The sequence below is a fragment of the Tachysurus fulvidraco genome, chromosome 19 (genome assembly GCF_022655615.1).
Source record: "Tachysurus fulvidraco isolate hzauxx_2018 chromosome 19, HZAU_PFXX_2.0, whole genome shotgun sequence".
Classification (NCBI taxonomy): domain Eukaryota; kingdom Metazoa; phylum Chordata; class Actinopteri; order Siluriformes; family Bagridae; genus Tachysurus; species Tachysurus fulvidraco.
Window position 1 is genome coordinate 17743217 of NC_062536.1, and position 20519 is coordinate 17763735.

Here is a 20519-nt window from a genome sequence, read left to right on the forward strand (position 1 = left end):
ACAGATGATAGACAGACAGACAGACAGACAGACAGACAGACAGACAGATTGATAGATGGGTGGATAGATTTGGAGCAGATAGACAGACAGACAGACAGACAGACAGACAGACAGACAGATAGATAGATAGATAGATAGATAGATAGATAGATAGATAGATAGATAGATAGATAGATAGATAGATAGATAGATAGTGGGAAAGGGTTCTTTTGACAATAGAAATGTTCTTTATGGCACTCAGACAAAACTGTTCTTCTATGGCACCTGGATTTTTAAGAGTGTAGATAAATAGAAGCATCAAGTCTGTCAGAGCTCTTGTTCGCATTGCAGCGTGGACTCGAATATGTGAATAAACAAGTGATCAGTCTGAGATGAGAAAAAAGAGAGAAGTTGTTCAGCTCCGGTGGCGCCATCATTAACCTGCCTCACGCGCTAGATGTAGTGAATAACGAACCGAAGTCCAAACCGAAGAAAGAAAGTTTATGAGCCGTGTACCTCCCCTGAACATTTTGCTGAGTATTTACACCAATTTGAGACCTGTGACGTTATTGCTGGTGTAATTGGGCTGTGCTAAATGACACACCCGGCGCATGGACTCTCCGTCCACGCGCCATCTGCTTTAGTTGGAGTTGAGGAAGCGCTGTGCGCATTAGCCAATGCAACTTTGTGCTGCACGCAACTCTGAGTGAGTGGCTTCGCGTACATTCTTGGCACCTCTTACTTAGATTAATCGGGGAATTTTTTGTTTTGTTTTTTTTTTTACTTCAACTAATCAAATTTTGGAGCAGTTTCCTAATCCAGCGCATCAGGTACCTTTGATTTCCTAATCCAGCGCATCAGGTACCTACATTGTGCGTTTGGCACTGAAACGCCGCGTCACTGTTTAAGTTCAGGACAAATAACTGATTACGTATTTGTACGAGACAAAACACTGTGTTGATGATTATACATCTATAAAGTGAAGATAACTATCCAGTAGTTTTTAGGATTTGTATGTAATTACATGGTCGTGGCCAGTTTTACTCTAAATCCCCAGCTCTGTATTTTTTAAACGTGCGTCTTTTCGCCCGACAGGAGAGTAGAAGATGCAGCCACTGAGGACTCTCCTCCTCGTCCTAGCCGTGCTCTGCACTCCGGTCTCCAGCCTGTGTTTGCGCGCGTACGACACCGACTCGGGCTTCCTCTGCGACGGCGTGCTTCTTTCCAGCGCGGACGCGGACGCGGAACGAGTCGTTGAGGCGCCGTACGACGGCGACGAGTCGTCCGAGGAGTCGCGAGAGCGGCGGACTTTACCCGGCTCCAGCTACAAGTTTCTGAGCCACACCTTGCTCAGGAGCAAGATGTACGGTAACGGAGCAAGGAGTGACCGGCGCAGCAGGGTGACTCTATCCCTGGACGTTCCCACCAACCTGATGAATGCGCTCTTCGACATCGCCAGAGCCAAGAACCTGCGCGCCAAAGCTGCGCACAACGCGCGTCTCATGGCGCAGATCGGCAAGAGGAGGTGAACTTCCTGTGCGCTTCCTGGGTTTTCTTTGTTTTCTTTCCTTTTCTTTAACTTGTGTGTGTGTTAATTAATATGCTTTGATTGCCTCAAGCATTAGCAATAACATAAAGCACAGAACGGACAGAACAGAGATGTGTGTATATGTATATATAAAATTACTGACCTTCTGAAACGCTTAACGTGGCTTTCATGAATAAATTATTTTTTAAAAACATGTCCAGATTTGTGTATGTGATTTATATGTTACTCTTAAATGCACGTCATATACATGTTGACTTGGTAAAAAAATAAATTAAAGGGAAAAATAAAAGTCATTGCTCTGTACCTGAATACATTGGTGTAAAGTATAGATCAGTGACATAAAGGACAAGTAATAAACACTGAAGATGTTTGCAAGATCAGATTTATAAATAAAACAAGACTCTTAAGATTGATGCAGAATAAAAGCTGATATTTTTTTTAAGGAAAACATGTTTTGTGAAGCTACAGAGCTGCATTCTTATTGCAGTTTATGAGAGAGAGTGAAAATTCTGCATTCAATAAAATTCTGATATAATGAGAGCAACAGATTTGGAGAGTTCTGATTATATTTCTGGTATAACTTTTAACACAATGTATGAAAGCGTTAACGACTCAAAATTACTTAATTTAATGTAATAATGTAAATAAGGTTGCATATTAAAGGCGACGTATTAATCTGATATATTATAACAACAACAACAACAACAACAACAACAACAACAACAAAAAATTCCTGGGATTATATTATATATAATGCTGTCAAACACCTTATGTATAAATCTGAGACGTCATATAGCTGTTGTTTCCATATAAATATTAATCAAGGTTAAGCTTCATTCACGTTCAGACTTTACAAAAGCAGCATTTATTTATTTATTTATTTATTTATTTATTTATTTATTTATTTATTTATTTATTGGTTTGTTTGTTTGTTTGTTTTTAATGAAAAACTCCAAGCGTGTTAGTGTGAAGGTTTTTTCGCTGCAGAACCCAGAATCCACCCTAAATCTGATACTAGGGCACATCTATAATCATATTCACTGTATACGATGATGATGATGATGATGATGATGATGATGATGATGATGATGATGATGATGAAAAATGCCGTATTGTTGTGTCTGGGCAATAAAGATTTTACTAAGCTGAAGTTTAAAGTCCTCAAGTGATTCTTTTCTCTCGTTTGTTGTCATGATCAAGTTTAACCTCCAGATCCTTCATTTCCAGTCCAAGATTTAATCAGATTTCCACTGTTTCATACTCAGAAAGTAACTCTTAACTGTCTGAAGGCTTGTATATACACATGAAATATTTATTTCTTTATTTAAAGCTGCAGTGTAGGATGTAGGAATGTAATGTAAGATACTACAGCAAAGGACAACATCCACAACTACGACATGTTCTCACTGGTGTATATGAGCTCTTTGATTAGCAGAACACTGAATGTTTATTATTACTGTTTATTAGGGGTTTTTTTTTTCATAAGATGGGGTGAGAAGATGAGATAAGATGAGAGAGAGAGGGAGAGAGAGAGATTAGATTTTTTTTATTTTTAACTCAGCTTTATTAAATAAGCAATAAATTACAATACAATGTTAAAAACTAGCAGCACTTTTTCTTAAAAGATGTTTTTTAGTGTAAAAGGGTGTTAAAAATTAGCTCATCATCATCATCATCATCAATAAAACAGATATTTGCATAACACCATTTCAACATAAAAGCGCTCAAATCATTCATTGAGAGAGAGAAGAGGAGAGGAGAGGAGAGAAGAAAAGAGGAGAGAAGACAATAGAAGAGGAGGGGAGAAAAGAGAAGAAAAGAGGAGAGAAGAGAGAAAAGAGGAGAGGAGAGGAGAGGAGAGAAGAAAAGAGGAGAGAGCTACTTTTCTCGGACGGATATCCTAACGCTCACTCCTCCCCTCCCTCTCCTCTTTTCTGCTTTTCACGCATCCCTCCCTCTCCCTCTGGGCCTTTCGCTCCTCTCCCTCCTTTTTCTCTTCTCCTTTCTCTCCTCTTCTCTCTCCTCTTCCTCTTCTCTCTTCCTCTCCTTTCTCTCCTCTCTTCTCCTTTCTCTACTCTTCCTCTCCTTTCTCTCCTCTCTTCTCCTTTCTCTCCTCTCTTCTCCCCTCTTCTTGTCCTCTCCTCCCCCTCCCTCCTCGCCCCTTCGCTGGTTGTTTAGTTTAGTGTAATTACTGTGTCTGTAAATAGACTTATAAACCTTGAATCTGTCCTGTGCACATCCATCCATAACCATCTGGTTTGGTGCAGCAACAAAACAGACTGCAACACACAGTAAAAACAGCAGAAATAATAATTGGTTCCCACCTGCCCACCCCACAGGACTTGTATGACACAAGAACCAGAAACCGGGCAGGAAAATGCACCACTGACCCTTCGCACCCTGGACACCACCTCTATCAGCTCCTCCCTTCTCTCAGGCGCTACAGAGCTTTGTTTACTAAAACTGCCAGACACAGAAACAGTTTCTTTCCCCAGACAATCACCCTGATCAACAACTCACCATAATTATATTCACTGTTTTATATCTATAAGTACTGCATTATCAGGACTGTCAGTCATCACATCATCCGTATACGTTACACACACTACTGCTGCTGTATATTGTACAAAAAGCATAATATTACACAATATTGTTATTTACGGTACACTTCCAAACTTTATGTACATAACTGATCAGTCATATTCTATATTCATATTTAATACTCGTTCTGTCTATGTTGTATCTCATCGTCTGCATCGTCTTGTATAGTTTGTATATTATAGTGTTATTTATGTCTGTACTTTTGAGAGTCACAAACAGCTGGAACCAAATTCCTTGTGTGTGTCAACACACTTGGCCAATAAACCTGATACTGATTCTGAAATCTTATAAAGCTTATAAGATTGCTATAAACTCATGTAGAGAAGATGAACTTTAACATCAATGCGTTAACAGAATAGTTATTGTCAATTTGACAAACTGTGACTTGTATTCTGTGTTTGAAGACGAGGGATTAAAAGTTTATCTTGAACACAACATTACTGTCTGTTACACAACACTGACACTGGAGACTCCTTCCATAAAGTTTAAATAAATAACATCAACAATTACACACCGTGTTTTTTTTTTTAATTTATAGATTTAGATTAACACCTAGCTTCCTTCATATAAGTGTCAACGTTTTTATCATAGAAACCATAGCATTAGGTCAGAACGCCCGCATTAATATATACACGTGATCGTTAAAACAAATTTTCCAGTCAGAACTAAGAAATCCACGTTGTACAATAATGCAAAAGAATATCCAGTTTAGTGTTAGGTGAGTATTTTATTTATTTATTTTTATCTGCTTTATTATTATTGAAAAATAAACTTTTACTCTAACGGGACTTTTATTTTGAAGGTCGATCCTGCAGGGCGCCATTTTGAACCTCAGAGTGCCATCACATCAGCAGCTGACGTGGAGCTGAGACTCGGATGTGTATCTCAGACCTCACGGTTATAATCCACAACATTCCTTAAAATGATAAAGAAATTTGACAAGAAGGACGAGGAGGCGGGTAAGAATTCGTTTTCCGTTTGTTTTATTCGCTTAATTTCGTGCTGTGGATCGAAACAAACGGTTGTTTGTGTGCTAGACGTTAGATTAGCTTAGCTTAGCATAGCTTAGCTTAGCTTCTCTATTGGAAATACATTGCTAGCTTAGCTGTTAGCTGTTATCTGTTAGCTAACAAGTTTGTTAACTGTAAAACATCTGCTTCAAGCTGTTAATATTAAATTTATTAAACCTTATTTTTTATATTGCTTTTATATATCTGTAAGTCTTCATCTTGTGTTTCTGTAGCTGGCGTGAATACAACTGCTTAATTTTATTAATTTATTATCTATAATCTGTCTTAGAGTATTTATTTAGTTATTTATATATTCATTTCAAGTTTATTTCTATGTCTTCAATTCAATTCAATTCAAGTTTTTTTGTATAGCGCTTTTTTACAATAGACATTGTCTCAAAGCAGCTTTACAGAACATAAACACAGAGCAGAAGGTAAACATAATTAATGATAAAGGAATTAACGAATAATAAAAGAATTAAGAATTAACAGAATAAAAATTCTAGATTATTATTAGATGTATATAGGTTACAGTGTGTATGTATTTATTCCCCTATGAGCTATTAACAATTAACATCGTCACAAAGCAGCTTTACAGAACATAAACATAGAAAAAAATTTTATTAGAAAGAATAATATAAAGATTAATATAATGTACAAAATCCAAGATTAATATTAGATAGATTTAAATGTGTATGTATTTATTCCCAATGAGCAAGTCTGAGGTGACTCAGGTGACTGTAGGGAGGAAAAACTCCTTTTAATGGTAAGGGAAGAAACCTTGAGAGGAACCAGACTCAAAAGTGAACCTCATCCTCATCTGGGTGACACTGGGGGTTGTGATCATAAATATACAGTCTGATAAATGTTGTATTGATGAGGAGATTGTTGTCCTCAAAGACCACATGGAGTCGGTGTCTCCTCTTTAGTATAGAGGAGTCTAACTGGAGGCCCATCTATCTGTAGATGTCTCAGGATCCTCACAGAGTCGCCCTCGTCTCAGTGGAGGTCCAAAATCTTATCGGAACTGGTACAATCTCGTGATGGGTAGAAAGCGAGAAGCAGTGGAGAGGGAGTAACATAGCTGCTGTTCATAGTAACAGAGTAACATAGCTGCTGTTTATATATATAATATAAAATTCATAATAAGTCATATATATATATATATATATATATATATATATATATATATATATATATTACACCCAGATCATGGAAATAGTGTAAAATCAAATCAAATTTTGCAATGAAATGCTTTTTGCATCTGTCCGGTATATAAGCATAAAAAAAGGAATGCAATTTAGGATAAAAATAAATACATAAATAAACCAAAAGGAGATAGATAAATAAGAAATAAAATATGAAAATATAAGTGGAAAAATTATATATATATATATATATATATATATATATATATATATATATATATATATATATGTATATATATATATATATATATATATACACACACAAACACACACATACATATATAATTTTTCCACTTATATTTTCATATTTCTTATTTATCTATGTATATGTGTGTGTGTATTTGTGTGTGTATATATATATATATATATATATATATATATATATATACACACACATACACATACATATATACATACATACATAAATGTGTATGGATTTTAAAGATTGTTCTTAAAGTGTCCATGTGCAATATGGTGTGTAAATAGTGTATAAAGTGGCACTGTGCCGTACAAGTCCAGAGTTAAAGTGACAGTGCAAAAAAGGTGTGCATTAAAACAGTGAAGATCCTGGGTGTTTCCTGATTTAGACTCCTTAGGTGTTTGTAATTACATTTAATGATCCAGCCACGTCTGTAACGTATACAGTGACTCCATGTTCATCGCATTTAAATAAACCAACACTACAAAATCTCTACTTAATAAACTCAAATACTAAAATTCCTTTTGTCTCTCGTGTCTGTTGACAGGAAGCGGCTCCAACCCTTTCCAGCATCTGGAGAAGAGCGCCGTCCTGCAGGAGGTGATCCATCGCATCTCTAAAGTCACACCCAACACTTTCACATCGGATCTAATCTTTTATATAAAACACAGAAATCCGATCCGATGGCGTATGATTGAGCGATCGGACATTTTAACGGGTTTAATTATTGTGGTTAATATGACAAAGGTGCGGATATTTGAGGTGTTGGTTTCGGTTTGGTGTCTTTTCAGTGTTTGGATTTGGGCTTTAAGTTGTATTGGCTTTTTTAATAGTTGAGTTTGGGTTTGTAAGCTGTTGGATTTGGTGTTTGGGTTGTTGTTCGAAGTCTCACTTGAGTTTGAGTTGCTGGATCAGGTTTTTGTGTTGAATTTGAGTTCCAGTCTTGTTGGATATTTTTTTCTTGTGTTTAGTTTTTTTACTTTGTTGAATCTGTTTTGTGTTGTTGTTTTTTTTAGGATGAGGTTTTTTGTTTTTAAACTACTGGTTTGTGTTTGGTGTTTTTCAGTGTTTGGACTTGTTGACTTGTCAATGTGAGTTGTTGAGGTTTTTAAGTCATTGGATTAGTTTGGTGTCTGTCAGTCTTTAGAGATTTTAGTTTTATTGCCTTTAGTGTTTGTTTAACTTGTTGGATTTAGTTGTTGTCTGACTTAGTATTTGTAGTTTAGTTTGTTGAACCTGTTTTTTTTTTATGTTTGAGTTTTTGACTTGTTGAGTTTGGTGTTCAGTGTTTGGATCGTTTGTCTTTGTTGGATTAGTTGTTTTGTGTTAGTTTAATGTTTGTGAGTTGTTCCATTTGGGATTTTGATCTATTTGATCAGATCTTTAAGTTGTATTGTTCAACTGTTTGACTTCAGCGAGTTGACTCCAGGTTTGTGAGTTACTGTCTAGATGTTTGAGGTGTTGTGGATCTCAGACTTCTCATACTGCCTTAATCGGTACCAGGTTGGACCGGACATACTGTACGTCCACGTTGATTATATAATGATATAATAGGTTTGTTGATGTAAATGTTAGTGTTCTTCTGACTGACACTTCCTAACACACATCCTAGTCACATCCTAACAGCCATCAAACTGAGCAACACAAACCTGCATGGAGTCACTCAAGGCTCTGATATTGGTGACTGATCAGTTTTTTCTTTGAAGGCTCGCATCTTTAACGAGACGCCCATCAACCCAAGGAGATGTCTCCACATCCTGACAAAAATCATCTACCTGCTCAACCAGGTCACTACTTTACTCCTCACAGAGGCAGCTGTGTTATTAATCCACTTCTGTTCTCGTTACCTCGAGATTAATGTTCCATGATACTCTCTCCCTCCCTCCCTCTCCCCCCTCCCCCTCCCTCTCCCTCCCTACATCTCGCTCTCTCCCCCTCTCTCTCTCTCTCCCTAGGGTGAACACTTTGGAACCACAGAGGCTACCGAGGCCTTCTTTGCCATGACCAGGCTCTTCCAGTCGAATGATGTAAACATCTCCGCATTTTAAACAAGCCATTAATTTTCACTCATGCTTTATAATAATTTATTATAATAATCAATACGTTTTTTTCTTTTGTCATTGTAGCAAACACTGCGAAGGATGTGCTACTTAACCATCAAGGAGATGGCGAACATCTCGGAAGACGTCATCATTGTTACCAGCAGGTGAGATGGTTCATCAGTCGCTCGCTCACACGATGTGTATTCAATACCGAGAGCTTTACGCTTATGTGAGTCTGTGTGTGTCTGTCTGTGTGTCTGTCTGTGTGTGTGTGTGTGTGTGTGTGTGTGTGTGTTTCAGTCTGACCAAAGACATGACTGGTAAAGAGGACGTGTACCGGGGTCCTGCCATTAGAGCGCTCTGCAGGATCACTGACGTGAGTGCAATGACCTTAACTTCTCTCACACCATTCACTATAGTGTTTGTTTGTTTGTTTGTTTGTTTATTTATTTAATGTGCTTCATGAGTCTGTGCCCATTTATTAAACTACTGGAAAAAAAAAAGCTTTACGTAATGCAGGAGTTTAATAAATAATAATGTCTACACACACAAACACACACCTCTGAGACATGATGGCACTTATATAGACATAATCCTTAATAGACATTTATCCAGTAATAATATCCTTTTATTATCATGCCTTAAAAATCCTATTTAATGATTATTATTATGTATTAGGTTTGTTTATAGTGTTTCTACTCTATAGAATATACCAAACAACACAGTAGCACTGAAAATATAATTTAATCTCCGTTATCCTTCCTCTTAAACTAATTTATTTTAATTATATATTATATTTGTTTACAGGTTTATTGATCTTAAGTGTTTTCTATTATTTATTTGTTTACTATGAAAATATCTAAATTTAAAATGACTCTATTTATTTATATATATATATATATATATATATATATATATATATATATATATATATATATATATATATACGTATATATATATACGTATATATATATACGTATATATATATAATATTTTAGAATCTTTTAATGAGGTGAATTGTGTGAAGTCTCCTGTGCCTCTCACATCAATGCCTCTTGGGTCCTGATGCTGAAACAAACCAAAGCGAGTTTTTTCTACATGAGGAATAAAGCAGGTTTTGATGGTTCGCTGCTGTCATCCTGACTCTCTGTACTTCCTCTGTCCTGTAGACCACCATGCTGCAGGCCATCGAGCGATACATGAAGCAGGCCATCGTGGACAAAGTGCCCAGTGTGTCCAGCTCCGCTCTCGTCTCCTCTCTGGTAAGAGCTCCTGATTATGGTGGACTCTAGTAGCTTTCCTGTGAGTTACTCTGTGCTCACTGCGGCCGTGTGTTTACTTTCAGCACATGGTGAAGATGAGCTATGATGTAGTAAAGCGTTGGGTTAATGAGGCTCAGGAAGCAGCGTCCAGTGATAACATCATGGTGCAGGTTTGTGTAACACTATCTAATACTTCTTTTACCTTTGATGTGAGTTTGTGTGTGTGTGTGTTTGAGTTTGTGTGTGTGTGTGTTTGAGTTTGTGTGTGTGTGTGTGTTTGAGTTTGTGTGTGTGTGTGTGTTTGAGTTTGTGTGTGTGTGTGTGTTTGAGTTTGTGTGTGTGTGTGTGTTTGAGTTTGTGTGTGTGTGTGTTTGAGTTTGTGTGTGTGTGTGTGTGTTTGAGTGAGCGAGTGCGTGAGTGTGTGTCAGGGTGTGTGTGTGTGTGTGTGTGTATCATGATGTTCCTCTTTTACTTCAGTACCACGCCCTGGGTTTGCTTTATCACCTGAGGAAGAACGACCGTCTCGCTGTCACCAAGATGCTCAATAAGTTCACCAAGTCGGGCCTGAAGTCTCCATTTGCCTACTGCATGCTGATCCGCATCGCCAGCAAGCTGCTGGAGGAGACTGACGGAGGGTAGGTGCTGTTTTCACTCTGAATGTTAAGGTTGGCCGTGGTCAAGATTGCATACGGTTCAGTGCAGAAGTTTGTGCACCCTGGGTCAGAGGACGTATTCCTGTTCCTATTTGAGCTTCTTCACGCCCCTGTGTTCTCTCCCAGACACGACAGCCCGCTGTTTGACTTCATCGAGAGCTGTTTGAGGAATAAGCACGAGATGGTGGTGTATGAAGCGGCTTCGGCCATCGTCCACATGCCCAACTGCACCGCCAGGGAGCTCGCCCCTGCTGTGTCTGGTCAGTGTCTGAATTTATTGTCTTCTGTATCTTTTTGTGCGTGAGTGTGCGTGTGTGCATGAGTGTGAGTGCATGTGAGAGATTTACTGATTGATGTGTGGGACTTTTCCTTCTCAGTGCTCCAGCTCTTCTGCAGTTCACCAAAAGCAGCACTACGTTACGCAGCAGTGAGGACCCTCAATAAAGTGAGTGTTACTGACCTTTGTGTGATGATGATGATGATGATGGTCAGTTCTCATGACGTCATGATTTCAGCTCATATTATTTCCGTAATTAATATAGTACAACCTTCTTTCACGGCATGTACTTTTTTTATTTATTTATTTTTAATAGTATTAAACCCAAAAACACCCAGAACTTTTCCTGCTATACAAATTATTTATGAGATTAAACAGCTGAAATAATATTTAGTATAAAAAGATGAGTGAAGGTGAGACAACTGACCTATTTGCACAAACTCCTTATTTATTTGGATTTTTCCTTTTTTTGATGGGAATTTTAGTTCACTGTTTTAATGCCCTCTAGTGGACAACATAAGTATAACATTGATTAGCACTTGGTTTAAATATTATTATTATTATTATTATCAATATAATCATCATCAGTTTGTCTACATGCCTTCAGATTCTCTTACGTTATAAAGCTAATAGACTGTAATGCCTTCACACTCAGCATGTAAGACTTTTTTTATCGCCCGGTACGTGTCAGTATCAGAGCTCATGTTCGCTTCTTATAAACTCTGTCTGAGAAGCTTCACTCCTTAGTGAGCTTTAGTTAATGTATCACCTGAGACAGATTATCTGATTGGTCCAAATCTGATTTTATAAACAAGATACAAGAGCTTTATATTCCTGCATGATTTCATGCTAAAATACGCTGAAAGAGTAACAGGTATTCATTTGAGTTCAACGTTACTGGTTTATTTTGGCTGCACCCAGCGTTGCCATATCATTAATTAAACATGAGCAAGAAAGAAACAAAAAAAAGGATGTAAGTGACACGAACCTCCTGCTTGACATCACTCGACACATTTCTAGTTGACTAAAGTGTCTGTGGTGCAGCTGAAGTTCTACACCATTTAGGGTTTAAACTCTTCTCAGCATCTAGTCCTAAGATCTAACTTTGGTTAAACCGATGAAACACTTGCAAAGGTGTGTAAATCATCTAACACACACACACACACACACACACACACACACACACAGAGAGAGAGAGCACCCTGTCCTGTTTTTATGCTCACTGTCACTCTCTCCATGTCCACCAGGTGGCGATGAAACACCCGTCTGCAGTGACCGCTTGTAACCTGGACCTGGAGAACCTGATCACTGACTCGAACCGCAGCATCGCTACTCTGGCCATCACCACGCTGCTGAAGACGGGCAGCGAGAGCAGCGTGGACCGGCTCATGAAACAGATCTCCTCCTTTGTCTCAGAGATCTCTGACGAGTTCAAGGTCCAGAACTTGGAGAATCGTACAACATACATCAGTGTGTGTTGTCTCAATGCGGTGTTTAAAATATATGTGTGTGTGTGTGTGTTTGGTCGGTTTTACAGGTGGTGGTGGTTCAAGCTATCAGTGCCCTGTGCCAGAAGTACCCTAGAAAACACAGTGTGATGATGAACTTCCTGTCTAACATGCTCAGAGATGATGTAAGCTACATTATGGGATTTTGACCATTATGGTAATCTTATTGCCCTCAAAGCAGTTGAGTTATCTGTATTTATCGGTGTATCTTTGAGAAGACGATAAATCTAGCTTTACTTTATTACTTATACTTTATTTTGAATTCTTTTTTTTTTTTTCCTTTTCCAATCTGCCGAAGGAGGTGTTTGTTCTGTACTGAGCTCTCTATGACGTTTCAGACGGCTCGTCTCGCTCACGCGGCCGGTTCACACGTCTGTTTCTTGCAGGGCGGCTTCGAGTACAAACGCGCTATCGTGGACTGCATCATCAGCATCATCGAGGAGAATCCCGAGAGCAAGGAGACGGGACTGGCTCACCTGTGCGAGTTTATCGAGGACTGCGAGCACACGGTTCTGGCTACTAAGATCCTGCACCTGCTGGGGAAAGAAGGCCCTCGCACCCCTTCGCCTTCCAAATACATCCGCTTCATATTTAACCGCGTGGTGTTGGAGAGCGAGGCGGTCCGTGCAGGTGAGGCTTAAACTAATATGGGTGTCGTTTAAAATAGCGTCACGGCAACTTTAACAGAGTAAACAAGGTACGACGGGGTAAATAACTTGTTTCCCACAACAATATAAGCTCCTGGGCTGACCACAAAGCTGAGAGATTCTGGGTTAAGATTTTCAGCTGTTCTTTGGGATGAAATTCAAGAAAACTGAAGTGTTAAAAAAGAAAGTAAACTACTTTAGTAGGAGAAAACACAGGGTGGTGGTTTTATAGGAAATAAATCAACCCACTATGTGAAGTGACTGATACTGCGATGTGTAACAGAACATGACAACAAAGTTATATTTAATATTGTGGGAACGTCCAGAACATTAGTTCCTGTTCTGATGCAAACTAGAAAGTTCCAGCTTTTACCTCTGACTTTTACAAAGCATTAACACTGGAGTCTCTCTCTCTCTCTCTTTCTTTCTCTCTCTCGTGCTCTCTCTCTCACTCTCTTTTGCTCTTTTTCTCTCTCTTTCTCTCTCTGGCTCTTTCTTTCTCTCGCTCTCTTTCTAATGCTTTCTCTCTCTCACTCTCTCTTGGTCTTTTTTCTCTCTCTCTTTCTCCTCTCTCTCACTCTTTCTTTCTCTCGCTCTCTCTCATCCTCTCTCTCTCTCACTCTTGCTCTTTTTCTCCCTCTCTCTCTCTCGCTCTCTTTTTCTTCTTCTTAATTCAGTTCTTCTTAATAAAGTTCTATTTTTTCTGCTGTACAGCTGCTGTGAGCGCTCTGGCTAAGTTTGGAGCACAGAATGATGACCTGCTGCCCAGCGTGCTGGTCCTGATGCAGAGGTACGGTGCATAAGGATAATATACACAATAGTAGTAGCCTTTATTGTCACTGGTCACAAGTACCGTGAAATTAGCCATCACCATCAACGTTTACCAAGTTACTTTTTAAATGCATATATAATGTTTATAATTAACGGTACTTATAGCGGCTGTGTGTGTCTAGTAACCGAGTTTGTGTTACGTGTATGTGTGTGTGTAGGTGCATGATGGACAGTGATGATGAAGTGAGGGACAGAGCCACATTCTACATGAATGTCCTGCAGCAGAAACAGAAGGCTCTAAACGCCGCTTACATCTTTAACGGTACGACTCGAGACGTTTCATCCGAACCACACGCTTCTCTACATAAAGCCATGAATGTAAATGACAGGTTTTTATTTATAACGTTATAATTGGTGTTTGCGCTCAGGTTTGTCTGTGTCCGTTCCTGGCCTGGAGAAGTCGCTCCATCAGTACACGCTGGAGCCTTCAGAGAAGCCGTTCGACATAAAGACGGTTCCCCTGGCGACAGCACCGATCACAGAGCAGAAGACAGGTGAGCTTCTGTTCCTCCGTTTCTTCGGTCTCCTCACGCTGTGTATCTGCTACGTGTGTTTACGATTACGATTCTTTTTTTTTTTTAATCCTTTGTCAGAAATCGCACCAGTGGCTACGAGTAAAGCTCCTGAAAAACTGGCACCTTCACGTCAAGACATTTACCAAGGTAATCAGACACGTGCTCGTTAATACGTGAGCGTAACCTCAGACGTATTCCCCAGTCACGTCTTATTCACAGCTGAAAAGCACAAGGACGTTATGTGCGTTAATACAGAATGTATACAAAATAAAAGCGAGTGCTCGAGCCTCGTGTCTGGGAACGAAGCTGTTAAGCAAGTAAATAAATAATCAAAACAAAATGACACGTGTAGTTTAAATCGTTTACGTTTGGTGGCCCTGAACAGATGTCTTTATCCAGTGAGACTCACATTTATCTTATTTATCTCTGAGCAGGAGAGGGTTAAAGGCTGGGGGTGTTTTCCTTTAGGTCCTTTCAGCATGAAAATATGGGTTAATTTTTGAATGAAAATCTGACCACATGGATGTTTAATCTGCTGTTCCCTTGTATCAACCTCTGTCTCTCTCTCTGTGTCTTTCTCTGTGTGTCTCTCCCCCCCTTTTCCTTTTCTCACTCTCTCATTCCCTCTCACTCTCTCTGTCTCTTTGTGTCTTTCTCTGTGTGTCTCCCCCCCTTTCCTTCTCTCACTCTCTCTCTGTCTCACTCTCTCTCTGTGTCTTTCTCTGTGTGTCTCCCCCTTTTCCTTCTCTCACTCTCTCTCTGTCTCTCACTCTCTCTCTGTGTCTTTCTGTGTGTCTCCCCCCCCTTCCTTCTCTCACTCTCTCTCTGTCTCTCACTCTCTCTCTGTGTCTTTCTCTGTGTGTGTCTCCCCCCCTTTCCTTCTCTCACTCTCTCTCTGTCTCTCACTCTCTCTCTGTGTCTTTCTCTGTGTGTGTGTCTCCCCCCCTTTCCTTCTCTCACTCTCTCTCTGTCTCCCCCCCCCTCTCTCTCTCACACAGAGCAACTCTCCTCCATACCCGAGTTCCAGGGCCTTGGTCCACTGTTCAAGTCATCAGAGCCGGTGCAGCTGACGGAGGCTGAGACCGAGTACGTGGTTCGCTGCATCAAGCACACGTTCTCTGGTCACATGGTGTTCCAGTTTGATTGCACCAACACACTGAACGATCAGCTGCTGCAGCGCGTCATGGTGCAGATGGAGCCATCTGAAGCTTACGAAGTGGTGCATCACATCCCGGCTGCCAGCCTGCATTACAACCAGCCTGGTTCCTGCTACACACTCGTCCGCCTGCCAGACGACGACCCCACAGCAGGTGACCTTACAGTCCACCCGTGTCACCATACAGCTGTTCACTTCATGACAGTGACATCTGTCAAGCTTTCCATGGTTCCCGTCCTGAAATACAGTGTGTTGTGTTCCTCAGTGTCCTGCACGTTCAGCTGTACGTTGAAATATCTGGTGCGTGACTGCGACCCAAACACCGGCGAGCCTGACGATGACGGTTACGATGACGAATATGTGGTAAGTTCCACAATTGTGCGAAAAGCTATATTTAAATATCCGTGATCCGTTGAGATTCCCGACTCTCTCCGTCTCGTCCTGTTAGTTAGAGGATCTCGAGGTGACCGTAGCCGACCACATCCAGAAAGTCCTGAAGCCCAATTTCGGTGCCGCGTGGGAGGAAGTCGGAGCTGACTTTGAGAAGGAGGAGACGTTTGCTTTGGCTTCAGTCAGGACTCTGGAAGGTAAAACCTCATTTCTCCCCCTCTGATACTATATGAATACTGTAACCATAGCAATACGTTTGTCCTAACGATTAACGGTTAACTCTTGTAGAATACTCTCTAGATTAGATGTATTATTATAATCCGATCAGCTCATAGACCGCTAACGATCTCTTGGCGTCCACACTGTAACCATAGCAACCATCTCCATCACCATAGCTGGTGTTGGTCTAGCATGTTCTCTAGATTAGCCAGCACTGAGACTCTTTATGGTACGTGATTCCACAGAAGCCGTCAACAACATCATCAGCTTCCTGGGCATGCAGCCATGCGAACGTTCAGACAAAGTGCCCGAAAACAAGAACTCTCACGTGCTCTTCCTCGCCGGTACGATTTAAATCACGTCTCCGCTTTAATCCCGAGCATCCTAATCTAACGCTAAACGCTAATCACCATCCGCGTCTCTGTGCAGGTGTGTTCCGGGGCGGTTACGACGTGCTGGTGCGCGCGCGTCTCGCTCTCGCCGACGGAGTCACCATGCAGGTGACGGTACGAAGCTCGGATGAGAACGTCGTCGACGTCATCCTCGCCTCGGTGGGTTGAGAGAGAGCCTGGTGATGATGAGCTCACACGCCAATCAAACTCGCTCCACGCTGTACCAGTTTATATACATGACACATTTATCTCTCTCTCTCTCTCTGACTCTTTCTTGTTTATTGCGAAGTGAAACAAAACGTAATTAAGTAAAGAAAATAAACTCGAGGTTACGTCGCGTTAGCCGAGTGTGTGTTTAATTTAATTCGTCTGTTCTTCAGTCTGTCGGTCACAAGGTTATTAGGCGACGATCTTTACAGCCAAAATATTATACAGTGATTAATAAATGAGGAAACAAACACACTGTTGTTTATTGCTTCTGCTCATAAAAATACGGCTTTCTTTATTGATTCGTGACAAAATCTTCACTATTCTAATCGTCTTAAGCTGGTGGTGATTCAGGAGGTTTTCCTTCCTGTTTGTTATTAAACATGATGAATATTTCACTTAAATGCTCTAAGACTCACTCACTCACTGTGGCTCTCCAGGACAAGAGGCAGGAACCTCTGATCTTACACAAACATTTAATGAAAGATTCCTTTAGAGCACTTTGTAATGGTCTAAATTTTAGCCTCTTTAGGTTCACACTTATGTAGCAGGCTACAGATAATACAGATGGTATAAATTCCTTTCATTGGCCTTCTAGCAGATGGTTTCCTCACCATGTGCTAAAAACATTGGCAGCATAAAGATTATGCTGAGTAGAAAGATCGGATCGATATCCGATTCGCCGAGACGCGTTTATGTGGTCTAATGTAAATGGAACAGTTTTAACAAATCAGATAGCTATCGGATCAGAGACAACACATGAAGTGACCGGGTGTAAAAAGGCCCTAAGACACATCTGATCAATTCTGTCTTGAACCATTACACTTTGCTGATGACGTTTATATATTTTTTTCCTTCCAAAATTAGGGTTAATCAGTTTATTCGTAAAGATCTCGACGGTATAACTTTCATAACTAACGAGGAGTTTTCCAGCCCAGCGTCATCAGTGTAAAATTATATTATGACGTGAGGAACAGCGCACTATTATAATACCAAACTAATTAAATCAAAATCAGCAGCTAAAAGAAACCCGTCCCGGTTCTTCACGGCGTACGGCGTCGCTCCTGACGCTCCTCTCACCGTGGTTCATCTTCACGTCTTCTGCGCTGCTCAGAACGAGTTGATGAAGCTGAGGTAGGCGTTGGTGAAGCCTGTGGGGTCCTCGAGCTGTGGGTAATGGCTGATGTGCTCGTCCAGAACGGTGACGGTCGACTCGGGAACCAGCTTTCTGCAGGAAGATAAAATAGAGAAGAAAAAAAAAGGAATGAAAGTTTTGTACTGATAGTAGAAAAATCAACAACAACAACAGGGTGACGTGATGAAGCTGGTGACTGCCGTCAGAAACACTTTCTGATTGGGTTTTGTTTATATTTCTATATTAATATGATTATAGTTTTTTTTTAAATTTACAACGAACACCACAACATTTTACATTTACGGCATTTAGCAGACACCCTTATCCAGGTTGATGAGCAACTGAGGGTTAAGGGCCTTACTCAGGGGCCCAGCAGTGGCAGCTTGGTGAACCTAGGGTTCGAACCCGCGACCTTCCGATCAGTAGCCCAACACCTTCACCACTGAGCTACCACAACATGGTTAAAGGATTACTAATAAAATACTTTTTACAGGAAATGACCGTAGAACAGAAAAGGTGCATGAACGTGAACCTCTGATTGGCGTCTGCACTTTCTGACCAATCAGAGCGGAGGTTTTGTAACGTACTGGTAAAGTTGGATAAACTGCGGGTGCGGATTCACCGGATCCAGCGGTCCGTAGATCATGTGCACTGAAAGAGGACGAAGCAGGAGAAAATCAACTAAAGACACAAAAAAATATTGACACTGCAAGAAAATGAAGTTCCTCCAGAACTGCGAGAAGTGCAGATGAGAGAGAGATCAGGAAGGAGGATCGCTTCGCTCCTGTCCGCTGTGTGTGACGTTACAGACTTCATGCAATAGGTTTGTATTACGACACATCTGTGTGTTAGAAACTCCAGGAGAAGTGGAGGAGACTTTGTCTTTTTACTGCACGTTTGTTTGTGTTTCTACACGTTAGAAACATTTTAACTGATCGGAATGATGGTCTTTCTACTAATCTCTATCTCTGTGTCTCTCACTCTCTGTGTGTCTCTCTCTCTCTCATTCTCTGTGTCTCTCTCTCTGTCTCTCATTCTCTCACTCTGTGTCTCTCTCTCTCTGCCTGACTGTCTGTGTCTCTCTCTCTGTCTGACTCTCTCTCGCTCTTTCTCTCCATCTCTCATTCTCTCTCACTCTGTGTCTCTCTCTGCCTGACTGTCTGTGTCTCTCTCTCTGTCTGACTCTCTGGCTTTGTCTCTCTCTCTCTCCTTGCATCAGTCTATCATCACTCTTTGATTGGTGTGTGTGTGTGTTTCTGCTTCCTGACTGTGCAGGTTTATTTATTCCTAAACACACACAAGGTTTGCATTCAGTGTGTGTGGTGTGTGTGTGTGTGTTTCTGCTTCCTGACTGTGCAGGTTTATTTATTCCTAAACACACACAAGGTGTGCATTCAGTGTGTGTGGTGTGTGTGTGTGTGTGTGTGTGTGTGTTTCTGCTTCCTGACTGTGCAGGTTTATTTATCGCTAAACACACTCACATGGTGTTAATGTAGACGTGAGCGCTCCAACCCATCGCTCTCTGTGCTTCAGTCTCTGATTAATATACTGCAGGATGCTACAGGAGACACACAGAGAAACACAACATGCTGTTAGGGGAAAATTCCAGTGAAGACTTTATCCTAGATCTCTAACTTAATAACAACAATCAGTGACACAAACCACAGGACATCATTAACCTACTGACTGGGAGACCGAGATCTTTATCCGCTTACACAGGGACATGTACCTCAGGCACTCCACGTAACCAGGGACGTATAATAAACATGTCTCGTTATGATACAAGACAGAAAAAAGATGTGCCGAAATGTTCCAAAAATCCTGAGACATTTATGGAACGAGTCTCCGGTGTCAGCGTTGAAGGTGGAGGCATTTATTTATATGAGGGTTAAGGGCCTTAGTCCTGCGACTTGGGATTCGAACACACAACCTTCTGACCAGTCGAACACCTTAACCACTGAGATACGGCTTCCATACGAGTTTCTCAATAAAATGATTTGTTTGTGTTTGTCTTCTAAGAGAAATTTAAGTACCTGTCCATCACCAGGTTTCCGTCGTTAAAGCGGATTCCCGTCCACATGTCCCAGAGCTCGGCTTCAGCCGGCTGAGTGTACGGACCGAAGACTTCTCCGATCCTGTCAGGCGCAGACAAACACTTATTAACGATCTCAGTCAAATGACATCGACAGTAACACTGATGTTCTGCTCCATCAGACGAACACACACCGACTTATGGGACGTTTTCTATCGGTATAAACAAACGTCTGATGTTGCGTCTGCGAGTCTGATCTAAACCGACTCAGGACTCTGTTGTTCTTTCATAAATCTGAGCTGCTTTTTAGACGAACGAACGCTCGGAGCATCTCAGAAGCTGGTGTGTAATCAGATAAGTCTTGCGTTCTACTCGCCCTTTAGAGAAGATGTAGAAGTTCATGAGCCTGGTAAGCAGAGGGGAGATGAAACCATAATCCTTCAGGACCTGCAGACATTAACGCGGACAAATAACGATCGCTTCGTTAAATACATAAAGATAAATCTCGGTAAACGGTGCCGTGGGCCGAGACTCACCTTCTGTAGGAACCTGGGGTAATGCGTCTCGGGGAAGATCCCTGGAACGGTCATGTGACATAAAGATCATCATTACACCAAAGTGCTGTAGAATCCTGGACTCTGATTGGTCAGATGGTGTTGACTCATTTTCCCTAACATTAGCTCTACACCATCGACACAAACTCCCTC

At 40.8% G+C, this 20519-nt stretch overlaps 3 protein-coding genes across 6 annotated transcripts in view; 2 read left to right on the top strand and 1 right to left on the bottom strand.

The window, feature by feature from the left end:
• The first annotated feature begins 427 nt into the window (after positions 1 to 427).
• On the top strand, positions 428 to 2411 carry ucn3l (urocortin 3, like). 4 transcript variants are annotated; one of them, XM_047803744.1, is made up of 2 exons: positions 428 to 851; positions 1075 to 2411. In XM_047803744.1, exon 2 carries the CDS (start codon positions 1086 to 1088, stop codon positions 1506 to 1508), a length of 423 nt encoding a protein of 140 aa, XP_047659700.1. In that variant the 5' UTR covers positions 428 to 851; positions 1075 to 1085; the 3' UTR covers positions 1509 to 2411. The 4 variants fall into 4 exon arrangements, with proteins under 4 accessions (XP_047659700.1, XP_027016186.1, XP_027016187.1 ...); XM_027160385.2 differs by having other exon boundaries at positions 434 to 840; positions 1075 to 2410; XM_027160386.2 differs by having other exon boundaries at positions 452 to 809; positions 1075 to 2409.
• Positions 2412 to 4939: 2528 nt separating this feature from the next.
• Positions 4940 to 16780, top strand: copg2 (COPI coat complex subunit gamma 2). Its single transcript, XM_027160355.2, has 23 exons — positions 4940 to 5088; positions 7094 to 7146; positions 8253 to 8333; positions 8502 to 8573; positions 8673 to 8752; positions 8889 to 8964; positions 9758 to 9850; positions 9934 to 10020; positions 10328 to 10485; positions 10630 to 10763; positions 10881 to 10948; positions 12028 to 12216; positions 12318 to 12413; positions 12675 to 12918; positions 13650 to 13725; positions 13925 to 14028; positions 14135 to 14260; positions 14360 to 14428; positions 15280 to 15591; positions 15703 to 15800; positions 15886 to 16024; positions 16292 to 16390; positions 16476 to 16780. The coding sequence occupies exons 1-23, from the start codon at positions 5052 to 5054 to the stop codon at positions 16604 to 16606; spliced, it is 2622 nt and encodes an 873-aa protein (XP_027016156.1). The 5' UTR covers positions 4940 to 5051; the 3' UTR covers positions 16607 to 16780.
• Positions 16781 to 16876: 96 nt separating this feature from the next.
• mest overlaps positions 16877 to 20519 on the bottom strand; it is a 9634-nt gene continuing 5991 nt past the window's right edge. The window contains exons 7-12 of the mRNA XM_047803934.1: positions 20349 to 20389; positions 20189 to 20259; positions 19814 to 19915; positions 19262 to 19338; positions 18368 to 18431; positions 16877 to 17873 (exon numbers count right to left, since the gene is read on the bottom strand). Of these exons, the coding sequence (XP_047659890.1) occupies positions 17756 to 17873; positions 18368 to 18431; positions 19262 to 19338; positions 19814 to 19915; positions 20189 to 20259; positions 20349 to 20389 (473 nt within the window). The 3' untranslated portion in view covers positions 16877 to 17755. The remainder of the gene's footprint in view (positions 17874 to 18367; positions 18432 to 19261; positions 19339 to 19813; positions 19916 to 20188; positions 20260 to 20348; positions 20390 to 20519) is intronic.

What these genes read in the sequence shown, in the direction of transcription:
- ucn3l (XM_047803744.1), top strand. Translation starts at nt 1,086, where the DNA reads ATGCAGCCACTGAGGACTCTCCTCCTCGTCCTAGCCGTGCTCTGCACT.
- copg2 (XM_027160355.2), top strand. Translation starts at nt 5,052, where the DNA reads ATGATAAAGAAATTTGACAAGAAGGACGAGGAGGCGG. An exon ending in AGAGCGCCGTCCTGCAGGAG is followed by an intron (nt 7,147 to 8,252) that starts GTGATCCATCGC and finishes TTTTCTTTGAAG; the next exon opens with GCTCGCATCTTTAACGAGAC. An exon ending in TCACGTGCTCTTCCTCGCCG is followed by an intron (nt 16,391 to 16,475) that starts GTACGATTTAAA and finishes GTCTCTGTGCAG; the next exon opens with GTGTGTTCCGGGGCGGTTAC.